The sequence below is a fragment of the Ictalurus punctatus genome, chromosome 3 (assembly GCF_001660625.3).
Source record: "Ictalurus punctatus breed USDA103 chromosome 3, Coco_2.0, whole genome shotgun sequence".
Taxonomy (NCBI): Eukaryota; Metazoa; Chordata; class Actinopteri; order Siluriformes; family Ictaluridae; genus Ictalurus; species Ictalurus punctatus.
Genome location: NC_030418.2, coordinates 15,493,118 through 15,507,957, shown reverse-complemented (window position 1 = coordinate 15,507,957; position 14,840 = coordinate 15,493,118). Strand labels below are relative to the sequence as shown.

General features: G+C 38.9%; 1 protein-coding gene across 1 annotated transcript; it reads left to right on the top strand.

Annotated features, from left to right (window-relative positions):
- Window positions 1-176: 176 nt before the first annotated feature.
- Window positions 177-14,613, top strand: sfxn5a (sideroflexin 5a). The gene is made up of 14 exons (XM_017463259.3): window positions 177-353; window positions 3,579-3,647; window positions 5,052-5,129; window positions 5,481-5,507; window positions 5,731-5,785; window positions 6,311-6,336; window positions 6,515-6,568; window positions 6,674-6,730; window positions 7,133-7,198; window positions 8,311-8,401; window positions 10,053-10,168; window positions 10,915-11,000; window positions 12,488-12,605; window positions 13,623-14,613. The coding sequence occupies exons 1-14, from the start codon at window positions 192-194 to the stop codon at window positions 13,698-13,700; spliced, it is 1,083 nt and encodes a 360-aa protein (XP_017318748.1). The 5' UTR covers window positions 177-191; the 3' UTR covers window positions 13,701-14,613.
- Window positions 14,614-14,840: the final 227 nt, after the last annotated feature.

Genomic DNA, 14,840 nt, shown 5'->3' with positions numbered 1-14,840 from the left:
TAATAGTTTGCGGAAGACCCACATATGGGTGTGACAGTCAGATGTCCACATATTTTTGGTGCATATTGCCTAATTTACCTGGAATTCGGCTATTTAAAAAAAGCATCATAAAGTGTTTGTTAGTATTAAGTATAAACGGTAAGTCACGTTGAGGAGGGAAAAAAATACATTACCCAAAATGCAATGAAACGATGACTAGGCACTTAGGGGGCGTGGCCAGATTGTGTGTTATTTGTATCTCACACTACACAAAACCAAGAGCAGTTCAGCACAAACTTTACTCAGTGTCACTGCGCGGGGTTTGGTCCACTATGTATCCTCAGTTTAGACTTGGCGAGTCTCGGTTTGATCAGGTAAATGCGGAGAAACCCAACTGCATTTTACACACACACACACACACGCACGCGCTGCCTGATTGGGTCACTAATTTGTTTCGATACTTTGACTCTGTGCAGAATTAAAACAAAAACAAAAAAAATTAAATAAATAATAAGACATACATACGGGTGTGTTATGTGGGCTTGCTAATTTGACTTGCTTGCTTTCATACAGTATTTTTTTGGTGTGGAGAAATGTGCCTTAGATTTGATATCCAAGGCACATTTCACTCTCTGTAATCAGCTGACACAACTGTTGCCGCATGAATCTACATCTATCTACACAATAGACTATGCTTTGTGCATTTATAATTGCAAAAACAATTAACATACTGCTAAAAGGTAACATTACCCACACATGAAAGCGCTTAAATTAAAGATTGACTGTGCACTCCATTTTGACATTTTAGTGACTAAACTGATTTTAAGGTGTTTTGCATTAACAACCAAAATATTATTTTGAGGTATGAGGTAACAATTACCTCTTCATAACCGCTGCCTTTTATAAATTAAGATTTTATTATTTTTCATTTTTAAACAGCATTAGATGGTGTATATAAACGTGTGCCAAATAACTCCATTCTTTTCTATTGATCTTTGCTTGAAACTGTATTTGAAAATCGGTACCAGTTTCATGTGTATAATAGCTAAACTACTGCTACCTCACCCCATAAACAATACATTCAATGTCTGATACAGTCCCATCTGAAACTATTGTAAAGGCAAGGCCTATTCATTTGTTTGTGCCATATACCAAATGCAAAAGATGGATATAAGATGAAAGTTTAGGATTTCAGCTTTTATTTCCTGATATTTGCATCTAGATGCCTTAAACAATATAAAACATATAACCGTTTTTATCAGACCACCATTTTTATCAGACCACCTTTTTTAGGTAAGCAAAAGTATAGGAACAGCTGTGCCTTGAAGTAAATTAAAGTCAAGAACACTTAATATTTGGTTGTGTATCCCTTGTTTGTAGTGATTGTGTCAAGTCTGTGATTCACTGACATCACCAAAGTGTTGGTTTCTTCATTTGTGATGCTTTACAAGGCTTTTACTTTTTACTTTTTTTTAGGCAGCCTCTTTCATGTTGTTGTTTGTTTTGGGGGAGTTTCTCTTACCAGTCTTCTTTTCAGGAAGTGAAATGCATGCTCAGTTGGGTTAAAGGTCACCTGATTGACTTAGCCAGTCTAAAACGTTCCACTTTTTCCCCTGATGAAGTCCTTTGTTGTGTTGGCAGTATGTTTTGGGTCATTGTCTTACTGCATGATGAAGTACCTCTTAATTAATATGGATGCATTTCTCTGTAAATTGGCAGACAAAATGTTCCTGTAAAATTCTGAATTCATTCTGGTGCTACCATCATGAGATTCATCTTCAGTAAAGTTTAGTGAGCCCATTCCAGAAGCAGCCATGCAAGCCCGAGCCATGACAGATATGAGCTTGTATGTTTTGGATCATAAGCAGATCCTTTCTTTCTCCACACTTTGGCCTTTCACTGGTCAAACATTGGTAGAGGTAAAATTTGGTTCCCGAACTTTTGCGGCTCAGCTCTGTATTTCTTTGCAAATTTCAATCTGGCTTTATGATTCTTGTTGCTGATGAGTGGTTTACATCTTGTGGTATGGCCTCTACATTTCTGCTCTTCAAATGGAGGATTGTGATACCGTCACATCTGCCCTGTGGAGGTTGTTGGTGATATCACTGACTGTTGTTTTTGGGTTTTTTTTTCCACAGCTCTCATATTATTTCTGTCATCAGCTGTTATTGTTTTCCTTGGCAGCCCCATTCAGTGTCTTTTGCTCAGTACACCAGTGGTTTCTTTCATTTTCCAGGACATTCCAAATTGTTGTATGTTTGCACAATGACTCTGATTGACTTTCCCTCTTCTCAGCTTCGAATGGATTGCTTTTCTCCCATAGACAGCTCTCTGGTCTTCATTTTGGCTTTTCCTTCATTCTGGCTTATTTGGCAAAAAATGCAGTCATCACAGTTGTAACTGAAGGCTAACACCAAGAGTAGCTGTTCAAAGCTATTTATGGTTAAATCAGTCAATCTTAGAACACACCTGGGTAACAAGTAACACCTGTCAATCACATGTTCCAATATTTTTGCTTGCCTACAAATTGGGTGGTCTGATAGCACATTTTGCATGTAATAAAATATAAAAGCTGAACTTCTAAACTCTCTTCTCATATTCATTTTTTGATCTCAAACCCAAACATCTTCAGTCTACAGCAAAAACAAAAGAATTGGCCTTGCGGTTCCAATAGTTTTGCAGGAAACTGTATTTGCTGTTCTCTAAACCAACTAGTGTTGGATGGAAGTGAGTGTTTGATGAGCTCACTGATACATTTTAACAACTAAGCCATGCATCATTACACTATGCCACCTATGTTTTAAATGAGTGTTTTTGTGAGATGCACTGGCAAAAAAAAAACATTTATTTTGTCTAAAAGAATGAAATTTTCAGGCCACGATTTTTTTGTCCAAAATTATGGCTCTATAAATGATTTATTTTGTACCACATTGTCCTACATTATACATTGTACATTTTGATCCAAATGATGAAATTTTCATACTTAATGATGTTTTATTATCCGGTGTGTGTGATCAGTGTCAGTTCTCAAATGATGAAGGATATTCTGAATGCATAGACTGCAGATGTGCTGTAATTAGCTCCATGCTAAATGAAAGACTGGGAACAGGTGAATATAACGTCTGTTTTCCGAGATGTAGTAGAGTAAAATATGGTGTGAAAAGCGGAACTTTGCCAAACACACACACACACACACACACACACACACACACTTGCGAAAACTTTAATTGCCTTCACTGCTTATGAACTAGCAGACAGTTGGTGTTTGTAACGAGCCAGTTGCACCTGGTGGCAAAAACAACTGGCTAGTCCTGCTGCTGAGACCTGAATGCACCAGCTGCCTCTTAGAACCTACAGACTGAGGCTGGGAAATCTGTAATATGATCTAATATAAATAAATCTAAAATTAATTAAAACTAATTAACAATGAATTGGAGAAAAGCTTACTTTTTAAAAAATTCATTTTGAAACAGCTGCTTCAGAGGGTCATTATATTCATCCGTCATTATGTTCAAAGTAAATCGAACCATTCCTCGCTTTGTGTCAATGGTAGGAGATAATGCCACAGGATTGTTTATTGTGTTTTCTATATGTCCCAGGGGTCCTTTTATGGGAGATTAAGACATTTCCTGGATGTGATTGACCCTCGCACACTCTTTGTATCAGAGGTATGTGAGATGCGTTTGTATTCTGGGTATAAAATGAGGAAGTGGGTGTGCCACCTTAGAATAGAGCAGGTTTGAAAAGTGAATAATAAAAAAAGACCAACTCAGTGACCATGTACAAGTGTGTGTTATCAGCAGACAATTTGTTTAGAATTGAATCAGGCCATGCAAAATAACTGTTTGCTCCATTTCTCAAATACAAATGATAAACATTTGATTACATACAACCCCTATTCCAAAAAAGTTGGGATGCTGTGTAAAATGTAAATAAAAACAGAATGCAATGATTTGCAAATCTCATAAACCCATATGTTATTCACAATAAAAAAAAAAAGAAAACAGATCAAATGTTTAAACTGAGGAAATGTACCATTTAAAAAAGGTCATTTTGAATTTAATAGCTGCAACAAGTCTCAAAAAAGTTTGGACGGGGCAACAAAATGCTGGAAAAGTAAATGTTACTGAAAAGAAACAGCTGGAGGTTAATTGGCAACAGGTCAGTATCATGACTGGCTATAAAAAAAGAGTATCTTAGAGAGGCAGAGGCTTTCAGAAGTAAAGATGGGCAGAGTTTCACCAATCTGTGAAAAACTGTGTCTGTGAACACTGTTTGCCATGCCATCCACAAATGCTGGTTAAAGCTCCATCATGCCAAGAAGAAGCCATATGTGAACATGATCCAGAAATGCTGCTGTCTTCTCTGGGCCAAAGCTCATTTAAAATGGACTGAGACAAAGTGGAAAGCTATTCTGTGGGCCGACAAATCAAAATATTAAATTCTTTTTGGAAATCATGGACGCCGCATCCGCTAAACTAAAGAGGTCTAAAGAGGAGAGGGACCATCTGGCTTTTTATCAGCGCTCAGTTCAAAAGCCTGCATCTCTGATTGTATTCTGGTACATTAGTGCCTATGGAATGGGCAGCTTGCACATCTAAAAAGGCACCAGCAATGCTGAAAGGTATATACCGGTTTTAGAGCAACCTATGCTTCCATCCAGATTACATCCCATCTTTACTTCTGAGACACTCTGCCTCTCTAAGGTACTCTTTTTATAGCCAATCATGTTACTGACCTGTTGCCAATTAACCAAATTAGTTGCTAAATGTTCCTCCAGCTGTTTCTTTTTTAGTAACACTTATTTTTCCAGCCTTTTGCTGCCCTGTCCCAACTATTTTAGACGTGTTGCAGCCATCAAATTCAAAATTACCTTATTTTTTCATTAAAATGGTACATTTCCTCAGTTGAAACATTTGATTTCTATGTTCTATTTTTATAGATGAAGGTTTATGGGTTTTATGAGATTTGCAAATCATTGCATCGCACTGTTTGGTTGAAAAATATGATCATGTCAAACATTTTATGATGAATTTCTTTGGATTTCATTGTGTATATGTTTTCCATCTTAGAGTCACCTAAATAAATGTGTGAAACTCTTAGAACACTTTAAAGATGGCACTCTACCCATAGGTGTGACAAATGCACAGGTAAGGCTGTTATAAATCATATTTCTATACATTTAATGCACACACACCCCATTCAAAAAAAAAAAACCCATTGACTTCAGAAGGATGGAACTGGACGTGCAAAAATACTAACTCATTTCCAGGTTTTAGGATTAATTCCTGCAGCACTCTATTGATTGTCTGATTCGGTTAACATTGGGGAGTTCATGACAGGTGTCAGGGAGGTCAGAGGCCACTGTGTGAAAACAGGTTCCATGTACCTGAATACACTTATCTGCCCCATTCACATAGCTTTACATTTTCATTTATTCACAGTTTTTTTTTTTTTTATGGTCACAAATTAAGTATAGTTAATCCTTTCCTGTTTTCTAGCTTTGGGAGGCTCAGAAGGTAAAACAGGTGAGTCCAAATCTAAAACTAGTAATCACTTAGTGATTATTTAAATGCTCATATGCTATGTACATTCACATATGTATACATATTCACGGACAGACCATCTTTTGTCTTAAGTAGACTAATGAAGTGATCAGAAGTTGTCTTAGCCCGTGTGCTTGTCTTCTTTTACCCCACTTCTCGTTCTCACTCTCCCTCGGTGCTTGCTGAGTGGCCATTACACCCGCAGGCCATCTTTCATCCAGACACTGGAGAGAAGATCCCCATGCCCTTTCGCATGTCAGGTGAGGGTGTCAGTATGCCTCTAACATGTGTGAGTGTGTGTCGGTTGGCTGTTTGCTCCTTGTTACCAGCACAGGAGACCTGGCAGAATGGCAGGCGAACTGTGTGGACCGAGCGATTGGGAAAGGTCACACTCAGCTGGATTCTGATTAAAGTCTTCGGCTCCTGCTGCCTGGAAATGCTGTTGGGCCTCTCAGAAATAGGAGTGTTTTAGCCTGGTGTTAACACAGCTATTTAAAGAGACAGAGAGAGAATGAGAGAGAGAAGGAGGGAAGGAAGGAAGGAGACCTGTTTGCTGGAAAAGTGTTGAAGATCACGACTTCAGGAATGAATGCTAGAGTCTTTTTAGACTAATCACACTGGTATTCCCATGTGAAAGGTCAATGATAATAATATATGGGAGTCTGTCTATAAGATATTTTCCCCTATTCTTTCCTCTCCAAGGTTTTTGCTCTCAAATCTTAAGCTTTACTTTCACTTATTCTGTATTTTCTCTGACATATTTTTCTTTGTTGTTGTTTTCTTAGGTTATATCCCCTTTGGTACACCAGTGGTAAGTTGTTTACCCAAAATGAAGAGCATGAGGGCAGCCATACTATAAATCCAGTTTGTTTTGGTTTGTTTGAAGAAGACTTGACATCCAAACTATATTTTATCAAATGGAACATTTATTAAGCTGGAATGTACTTTAAAAACCTGTTGTTTCTCATAACTGCTGTCCACTCTGATAGGTTGTGGGTCTTCTACTTCCCAGTCAGACCCTGGCCTCTACTATTTTCTGGCAGGTACAGCCCCTTCCTTTCAACAGTTAAGTGTTCATAGATAATGCTGGTTAGTTTGTTGATGATTCACTCCCTTGCCTTATTTTTTTCTCTTTCTGGATCTCTCAGTGGCTGAACCAGAGCCATAATGCTTGCGTGAACTACTGCAATCGCAATGCATCTAAGGTACAGTCTAAGCAGCACAGTCTCCTCCAGGGTGCAGTAGAGATGTGCAAGTGGTGTTGTAGTTAGTCCAACTTGAAGAGCACGTCTGGTGGTCTTAACTCGATTAGGCTTGATTTATTGTATAGTCCCCTCCGAAAGTATTAAAACCAAATCTTGTAACCAACACCTGTCAATCACATGTTCCAATATTTTTGCTTACATGAAAAATGGGTGGGTTCAAATCACAGGTGCCAGTTTCTTTAACACATCATGGATGTAAATATCAGGAAATTAAAGCTGAAATTGTGATCTTTGATCTTTTGATCTCAAAACCAAATGTCTTCATTGTTTTGTAAAAATATTCCATCTGCCTGTCCTTCCTGTTATCACTGCTGTTTTAAAACCATTGACTCTGTTTTGTAGTCTACAGGGATGACGAAATTCTTTCAGGGATACCTCGGTGCAGTCAGCAGTGCAGTGATGATTGCAGTGAGTTTAACACATACACGCAACACAGGACACGAAGGCCTAGTTTTCAGGTGCGCCACACAAAGTGTTTTGAATGTATTTGATCCTAGATGTCAAGTATAAATTTGTCAGTCATTGACTCTGTGCACCAGCTAAGAGCTCAGATCTCAGCACATGTGTCCATGTAACCACGCCTCCCTCTGTCCTCAAGAGCCAATTAGCTGCCCTGCTGGGCGGCGGTTTGATGCCCTGGGGCACGACAACCATAACCACGGTGACAGCAACTACAAATGGCCCCATGCCTGTGGGACGTGAAGGGAGGGGTCACTAATTAAAACCCAAGTCCTGACGAGGCCCCCTACTGGGGAGGGGAGATGGAGGGGAAAGGGGGAGAGCTGTTAGATGGCAGTTAGACAGGCCTGTAACAGGAGCTGCTGGAAATGACCAGAGACTCCCAAAGACAGACAAGAAGCAACTTCACACAGCCTGTCATGACCTGTCACCAAGTCTCATGGGTCCATAGGGGACCTGTTGTCCTTATACACAGGAAAACAAATTTATTAATTATGTGAGAGTTTTTATCCAAAGGATCAACTTGAGGACATTTTTGTTATGTTTAAAATATGACTACAAGTCTAATAGGAACTGATCTCAACATGCATCAACAACACAGCATAATGATTTTGTGATCATAAGTCATTCACACAGTGCAGTTGTGTAATGGTTATTTAGCTGTGGATATTAAGCTGATATGGTCCAGTGACATATTATCACTATTATTGTTACTCTGTCTTTTTATTTCAGTCCTGAACAGTGATGATAATGATATATCATCAGATATGTGATGAATATGGTCTTCTAGGAGCGGAGAAAGCAGTATTGAGCAGTAGGGATGCTTGTAAAGCTGCCCACCCAGCAACAGCTTGACTGAGGAGCTTGCGGCAGTTGTTAATATGTGGATTAGGGTTGAGTTTATACTAAACGTTTAGGTTTGAGTTTGTATTATTATGGTTAGTTTTAGAGATGAATTAGTGTTATAGATTAGTTTATACGAACTGGATTGTACTTGGTTTGAGTAGTGTTACATAACAGCTTTTCAAGTGTGTTTGTATGTACATATGTGTACTGTACAGGTGGGATTGAAAGTTCTGATTCAGAGAGCCAAGCATTTCAGCCCAGCCACACGACTTCTGGTTCAAAGATTCATCCCTTTTCCTGCAGTTGGTATGTGTGTGTGTGTGTGTGTGTGTGTGTGTGTGTGTGTGTGTGTGTGTGTGTGAAGGAGACATTAATAAATGTCTTGATGTTTTAGGGTCCTGTTTTGTTTTTGTTTTTTTTTGCCAAAGGTAGCCCCTCCCTGACTTGAAAGGCCTTATGCATACCTAATGATTAGAAACAGGATATAATTAAATGACTGAATCAGTAGAGCTAAATATTAATTCATTAAGATCATGTGAGCGTTTATGTCATGTCATCTTCTGTCTGAACGCTCATTGCCCTGTGTTTGTAATTGTAATGACACTCACGTGTACTATCCTTTAACCACCAATACATTAAGCGTTTGTTTATTTTTGTTTATTGGTGTGTTCTATTTTGACTTGTGTCAGAGGGGAATCGCTGGAACGCTATCTCACTGTTCCATTAGCGTTCAGCGGCTCTAACAAGGCCAGAGGGGCTCTGAGAGACAGTCCCAGGATGCCGTGGGGATACTTGGCTGTAATTAAATTGTTTTTGTCCCCTCACCCCTCTCCTTTAATTAAATCATCCAGTCCCCCCTTACCTTTTGGCTTGGGTAACAGAGCCTTGTTAGCTCTTGGTTGCTGCTCTCTAATTGGTTAATTAGGCCTAAAGTGCTCTCTGTGTCAGCACAAGGATGTGTGTCTCCAGGCCGCCATGTCGTCGTCTTTGTTGTTGTTGTTGTTGTTGTTGTTGTTGTTGTTTCCCCCCAGTGCTTATTTATAAAAGATTATTAAATTGAGCTAATTGGACACAATACAGATGCTTGGTTTGAAATACTGCCTTAATTTTCATTTTTGACTTTACTTTGATGTCTTGACCTTATTGCAGTAGCCTAGCTCAGGTCTGGAATTCTGTTAATGTTGAAGACATGCTTCAGGTGTGCATAAGCTTATTGCAACAGTTCAGGACTGTGTATGATTTCCATGTCATTCTGACACACATAGAAGATTTAAAGTAGAGTTCATTTACTGTACATGTTCTATTTGAAGTGTGTTGATGTTTTCAAGCTTGTACGTTTGCACATGTTAAATAGTGTGTGTGTGTGTGTGTGTGTGTGATCGCGCACGCCTGTATCTGTGCCTGTGTGTGTGTGTGCACGCCCATGTATATGGTTAATTCATCTGGTCTAAACCCCTCAGAGGTGAATAGCTATTTACTCAGCCAATTAACTCAGCCCCATAACACTGCAGCGCCAAACACTGATAACTCACAACACAAGGCCTGCAAATTAAAAATGCTTCAGGCTTTCTCACATACACAGACACACACTGAGTAAACTGTGTAAATCACTGTCCTGTTTTAATGTCATTGTGATTTGTATAATGTGTGGAGCTACTTTAAAGTTGTATTTTAATGTTTTAATCTTATTACTTTGTTAATTAAATCACCAAGCACATCTTTAAACTTTAATTATAAGTGTGTTTTGTCTGTGTTGTTTTGTGCAGCACTGTTACTGACAAAGATTTCTTAGTCATATTTTGAATCATTTTATCTGCTCCATTCAGCATTATAAATAGAAGCATATGCGAGTCTTCTCAATTAAGAGGATCTCTACATCCACAAGATGCTCAGAGAACACTGATTTATTTACAGCTCCCGTTCTAACCACCTTTTCTGTCCTTTCTGTTCCTCGTAGCAAGTGCCAATGTGTGCAATGTGCTGCTGATGCGCCACAGCGAGCTGTCTGAAGGCATCAGTGTGCTGGATGAGCATGGTAACATAGTGGCCACCTCTAAGCTGGCAGCCAGACGCGTGAGTGGACACTGAGATCTTCTTCTATACATACACTATAAATACAACACATGGCAATAAATAAATTCAGTCAGGAAATGCTTATTACTTTTGTAAAAGGCTGCTAATGTTATGGCTACTAATTTTTTGTCCAACTACAAATCTGTGTGTGTGTGTGTGTGTGTGTGTGTGTGTGTGTGTGTATATAATAAATAAATAAATATATAAATATATAAATATATATATATATATATATATATATATATATATATATATATATATATATATATATATATATATATATATATATAGTGTGTGTGTGTGTGTGTAAAATGAATCTAAAAATGGTTGCATTGTATCAGCCAAATTGACATTTAAATTTTTTTTGTTCATAGGGCTTTTAATATAGTGTTTAGCACATTTGCCTCGCACCTCCGGGGCTAGGGGTTCGATTCCCGCCCTGTGTGCATGGTGTTTGCATGTGCTTTGGGGGTTTCCTCTGGGCAACTTCGGTTTCCTCCCCCAGTCCAAAGACATGCACTGAAGGCATTTCCAAATTGTCCGTAGTGTGTGTGTGTGTGTGTGTGTGTGTGTGTGTGTGTGTGTGTGTGTGTGTGTCTCTGTCTGTATGTGCGCTGTTGTGCACTGTGATGAGTTGACACCCCATCCAATGTCAAAAACCTTGATTCCATGGTCTCAGATTTCCTATTTGTTTAAGTCTTTCTTGATTATGAGCTTGAGTGATGAGTGGATAGGTTTGTGTGCAGGCTGTGTTGGAGACAGCCATGACCCGTGTAGTCCTACCCATGCCTATCCTGATGCTTCCACCTATGCTGATGGCCATGCTGGAGAGGTCAGCAATTCTTGTTTATTCTGTTCTGTTTACAGTTCTGAAATGAGATACTTGATATTTGTGTAACTATTATCATACAGAGTAACCCTTAATGGTGTACATGCTTTCTGTAGTCCTATCATGTGGTAGATAAATTATGTTTTATTCTGCATGTGCTTACAGGACTTTCACAGCTTTAAGCATTTTTTTTTTTACTGTAAAAAGCATCTTAAATAAAAATATCTTGACTACAGGACAATTCAATTAAGATGTCTCTTTATTGGATTTAAGATTGTTAAGCATTTTTTTTTATAATTTCAATTGTTTATTTCTAGAAAAAAAACCCCTCAAAATTAGTACATTTGGCTCGAAGAAGGCTTAATGGTTTTATATGGTACATATATATCATAATATTATTTATTTTTATATATATATATATATATATATATATATATATATATATATATATATATATATATATATATATATATATATATAATATATCATAATGAGAAATATTATATAAGTTCCCTTTTTCAAGATATTTTCACTTGCTAAGATATTATTTTGCAATGTTGTATTTGTGTGTCTGTCTTCCTACAGCTGTGTGTCTACATCGTAGTCTTTTTCTTGCATAGGACAGGAGTTTTGGGAGAGTTTGATAAGACTGGCATGTTCTGTTTCACCTACTCCTCAGTTTTCATAACTTAACTCGTGCGCGCACGTGTGTGTGTGTGAGTGTGTGTGTGTGGGCAAACGGTGAGCTATTCTATGCAATGCTGCCAGTCAGCTCACCCTCACTGGCTTTCAATAGAGTGAGAACATGAGATGAGAGGGGTCATTGTAATGTGGGGGATTTGAAAGAGAAGCATGTTTGATGGATTAGCGTGCTGAGAGAAGTGTGTTTTTACATGTGTGTGATGGCTGAACCTTTAACATAGATTTTTACCTGCAGGTCTTTTACTGTCTGCCACTTCCATTCACTGCGAGTGTTCATGCACTCCTCTCCTTTCCTCTCAGCCTTTCTCAGACCAAATTAAGAGTGACTGATCACCATGATGACATATCTTAAGCAGTTGATGGACATGATAAAAGATCTTTAAGTTACTTTTTTCATTACGACGTTTCTTGATCCCTCCCCCCTTCTCTCCCTGCTTTTATACACACACATATACTTTGCGCGCATGCAGAGTGCCTGGTCGTGTCTGTTGGCCAATTAAAGCTCATCATGCGTATGTGTTGATGAAGTCGTCATTAAGCAGCCGTTGCCTTCATTAAACTAGGACTGCTATGGAGGACTCCTGCCGAGCACGCTATCCCACAAGCCCCCACGCTGCACTGCGGCCGAGAGTGAGGGCTGGGGGAGGTGTCGGCACAGAGTGATCTCACACCACACAGAGGAAGTGTCAGAAAAAGAGGGATTTTAATGATGATTACAGGAATGCCCATGATGCTGAGAGTTTTTATTTTGTTGTGGAATTGTGTGCGTGTGTGTGTATGTGTGTTAGACTCCCCTTACTGCAGACGCACCCTCGCCTTGTGCTGCCTGTACACAGCGTGGTATGTCTCTGTGCATTCAGTCTGGCTCTGCCCCTTGCCATCAGTCTGTTCCCGCAGAATAGCCAGGTAAGAACACCAAACACTTTGTTTAGACAAAGCACATTACAAAGCAGCACAATATGCACAACCCAACTGCATAACACAACAAATCTCAACAAAACAGTACCACATTACACCTTACCGCTTAATGCAACGCACAAAACAAAACCGCAGCAGCTCTACAGGATACTACATGACACAACACAAAACAGCTCTTCTGTCCTCTCTCTCTCTCTCCCTGTCTTTGTCTCTTGTGAAGAGGGTTATGATTTAAAATGGTCTGTAATAAGCTGTTCATCCATATGGTTACTGAACTGCAGACATATGTGCTGCCAACTTCTTCCATTCCTCTCTCTCTTCTCCCCTCCTCCTCTCCTCTCACTTTCTCGCTCCCTCTTTACACGTTTCAGAGGGTTCCAGACGAGTGCGTTCCCAAAAATCAGCCACTCCTGTACCCCCACCTTTTCACACCCCATGGCACGTCTGTTTCAAATTCTGCCTCACAAACTCGCACACTCCTTGCCATCTGTTTCTGAGCAAAATATTGCACGTTTTAGCTTTGCCTTGGACCTTTACCAACTCATCTCTTTATTTTTGCTTTTTTTTTTTTTAAGCGTCAGTTATGCCTGTGAAAAATGCCTGTGAAAAATGCTTGAGGCTCTCGTGGAGATGCAGTTCTCTTAATTCACATTTGATTAAACATTTTAAACATCTTAATGAGTGGATGTTTACGGTTAATGAATGCAATTTTTAGCTAAGAGATCAGCTCCTTAACATGGATATATAAAAAGAGGTACACACAACTCTTAATATTGTAGTACTCTAGGTAATTTAAGAGTGTGAGTGGCTTTGAGTTGAACGGGCTAATGATGACCCTGGCCATGTGTACATATTACGTCTTGACTAAAAGGAATTAGGATTAACTGATGATTACACTTGAGTCAGAGATTAGTTCAGATTTATGGATATGTTGTGTCTGTTGAATCACTAAATACAGTGTGTTTCTTCTCTGTCTGTATGTATTTCTCTCTCTCAAATTCTCAGATTCATGTATCTCAGCTTGAGCCAGAGATCTCTGCAGCAACTGAATGCAAGTTCCTAACCTACAACAAAGGCCTTTAACCAATTAACCATCTTGGCACTAGGCGATAAATGACTCAGGAAACCTTCATAACATGACTCGGATGCGTTTGTGGATTGTTTAATCACTTGTACACCGTGACAGGTGCATTCACACACCAGTGCTAATCACGTGTCTTCTTTGCAATCAAGTACACCATTGAATAGTCTAGGACATTACTGCCAAATCACCATGAAATTAGCATGAGAATGACAGAATATGTGCCTTAATTTTCTCTATTGCAGGTATTTTGTAAAATGCTCGATAAATGTAAACTGTTTCCATTTACTCAATACTTAATCAATGTCTATCAGAGAAAATGTGATGTTATGATTTTGGAGATAGAATTCAAAGACAGTGTTGACAGTTTAGTAAATTATCTAATGTTTAACTTGTCCTGCAGTGCAGGCATTCAGATATGAGCTTGGTTTGTTCCTTAGAAGCCATACGAGAAAAGAATTCTTTTGTACCTGTACACACTACACTAAGACCAGCTTGAATACCTAACAGATCAGTGTTGTAAATAACTGCCCTTTATGACTGGTATAACAGACTAATAACAAAAATACACAGCAGTGACACTACATCGTGGCAAATACTGTAGAAGTATAATTGCCTATGCTAAGTTTATTTCCATATCAAAATTAAATGTTACCTATTGTCTAAAGCTTTCTCCGTTACCTACATGCTATACCACTTGTGTCTCCATTGATGCGGAAAATTGCTACTTATAGCCTGCTTTGTCATACTGTGTCCCAATTTGTTAAGACTTTTCTGACATAGCTTAGTCTTGACTAACTGAACAGCTACAAAAACTCTTTAACAGTCCACTAACCACAAATATTTCACCAAGTTCTGTCTTAATATGCCTATGGCATTGGTATATATAAAGTAAAGTTATCTTTATTTGCCTAATTGTCTTTTGCTTGTGATGTTTTGTCAGGGCGGTTGAGTGATGTGGACTTTTGTCTTATCATTAGAGCCATCTAAAGATCTGGAGGGAGGGGCCTTTGTTTTTCTACCTGGTTGTCATGGTAACATGTCACAGTGGGCCATGGTGATAGAGGGTGGGACATGAAGCTGCATGCACAATCATTAACCATATAGAACAGCCTCAGGGATGCCACACACACACACACACA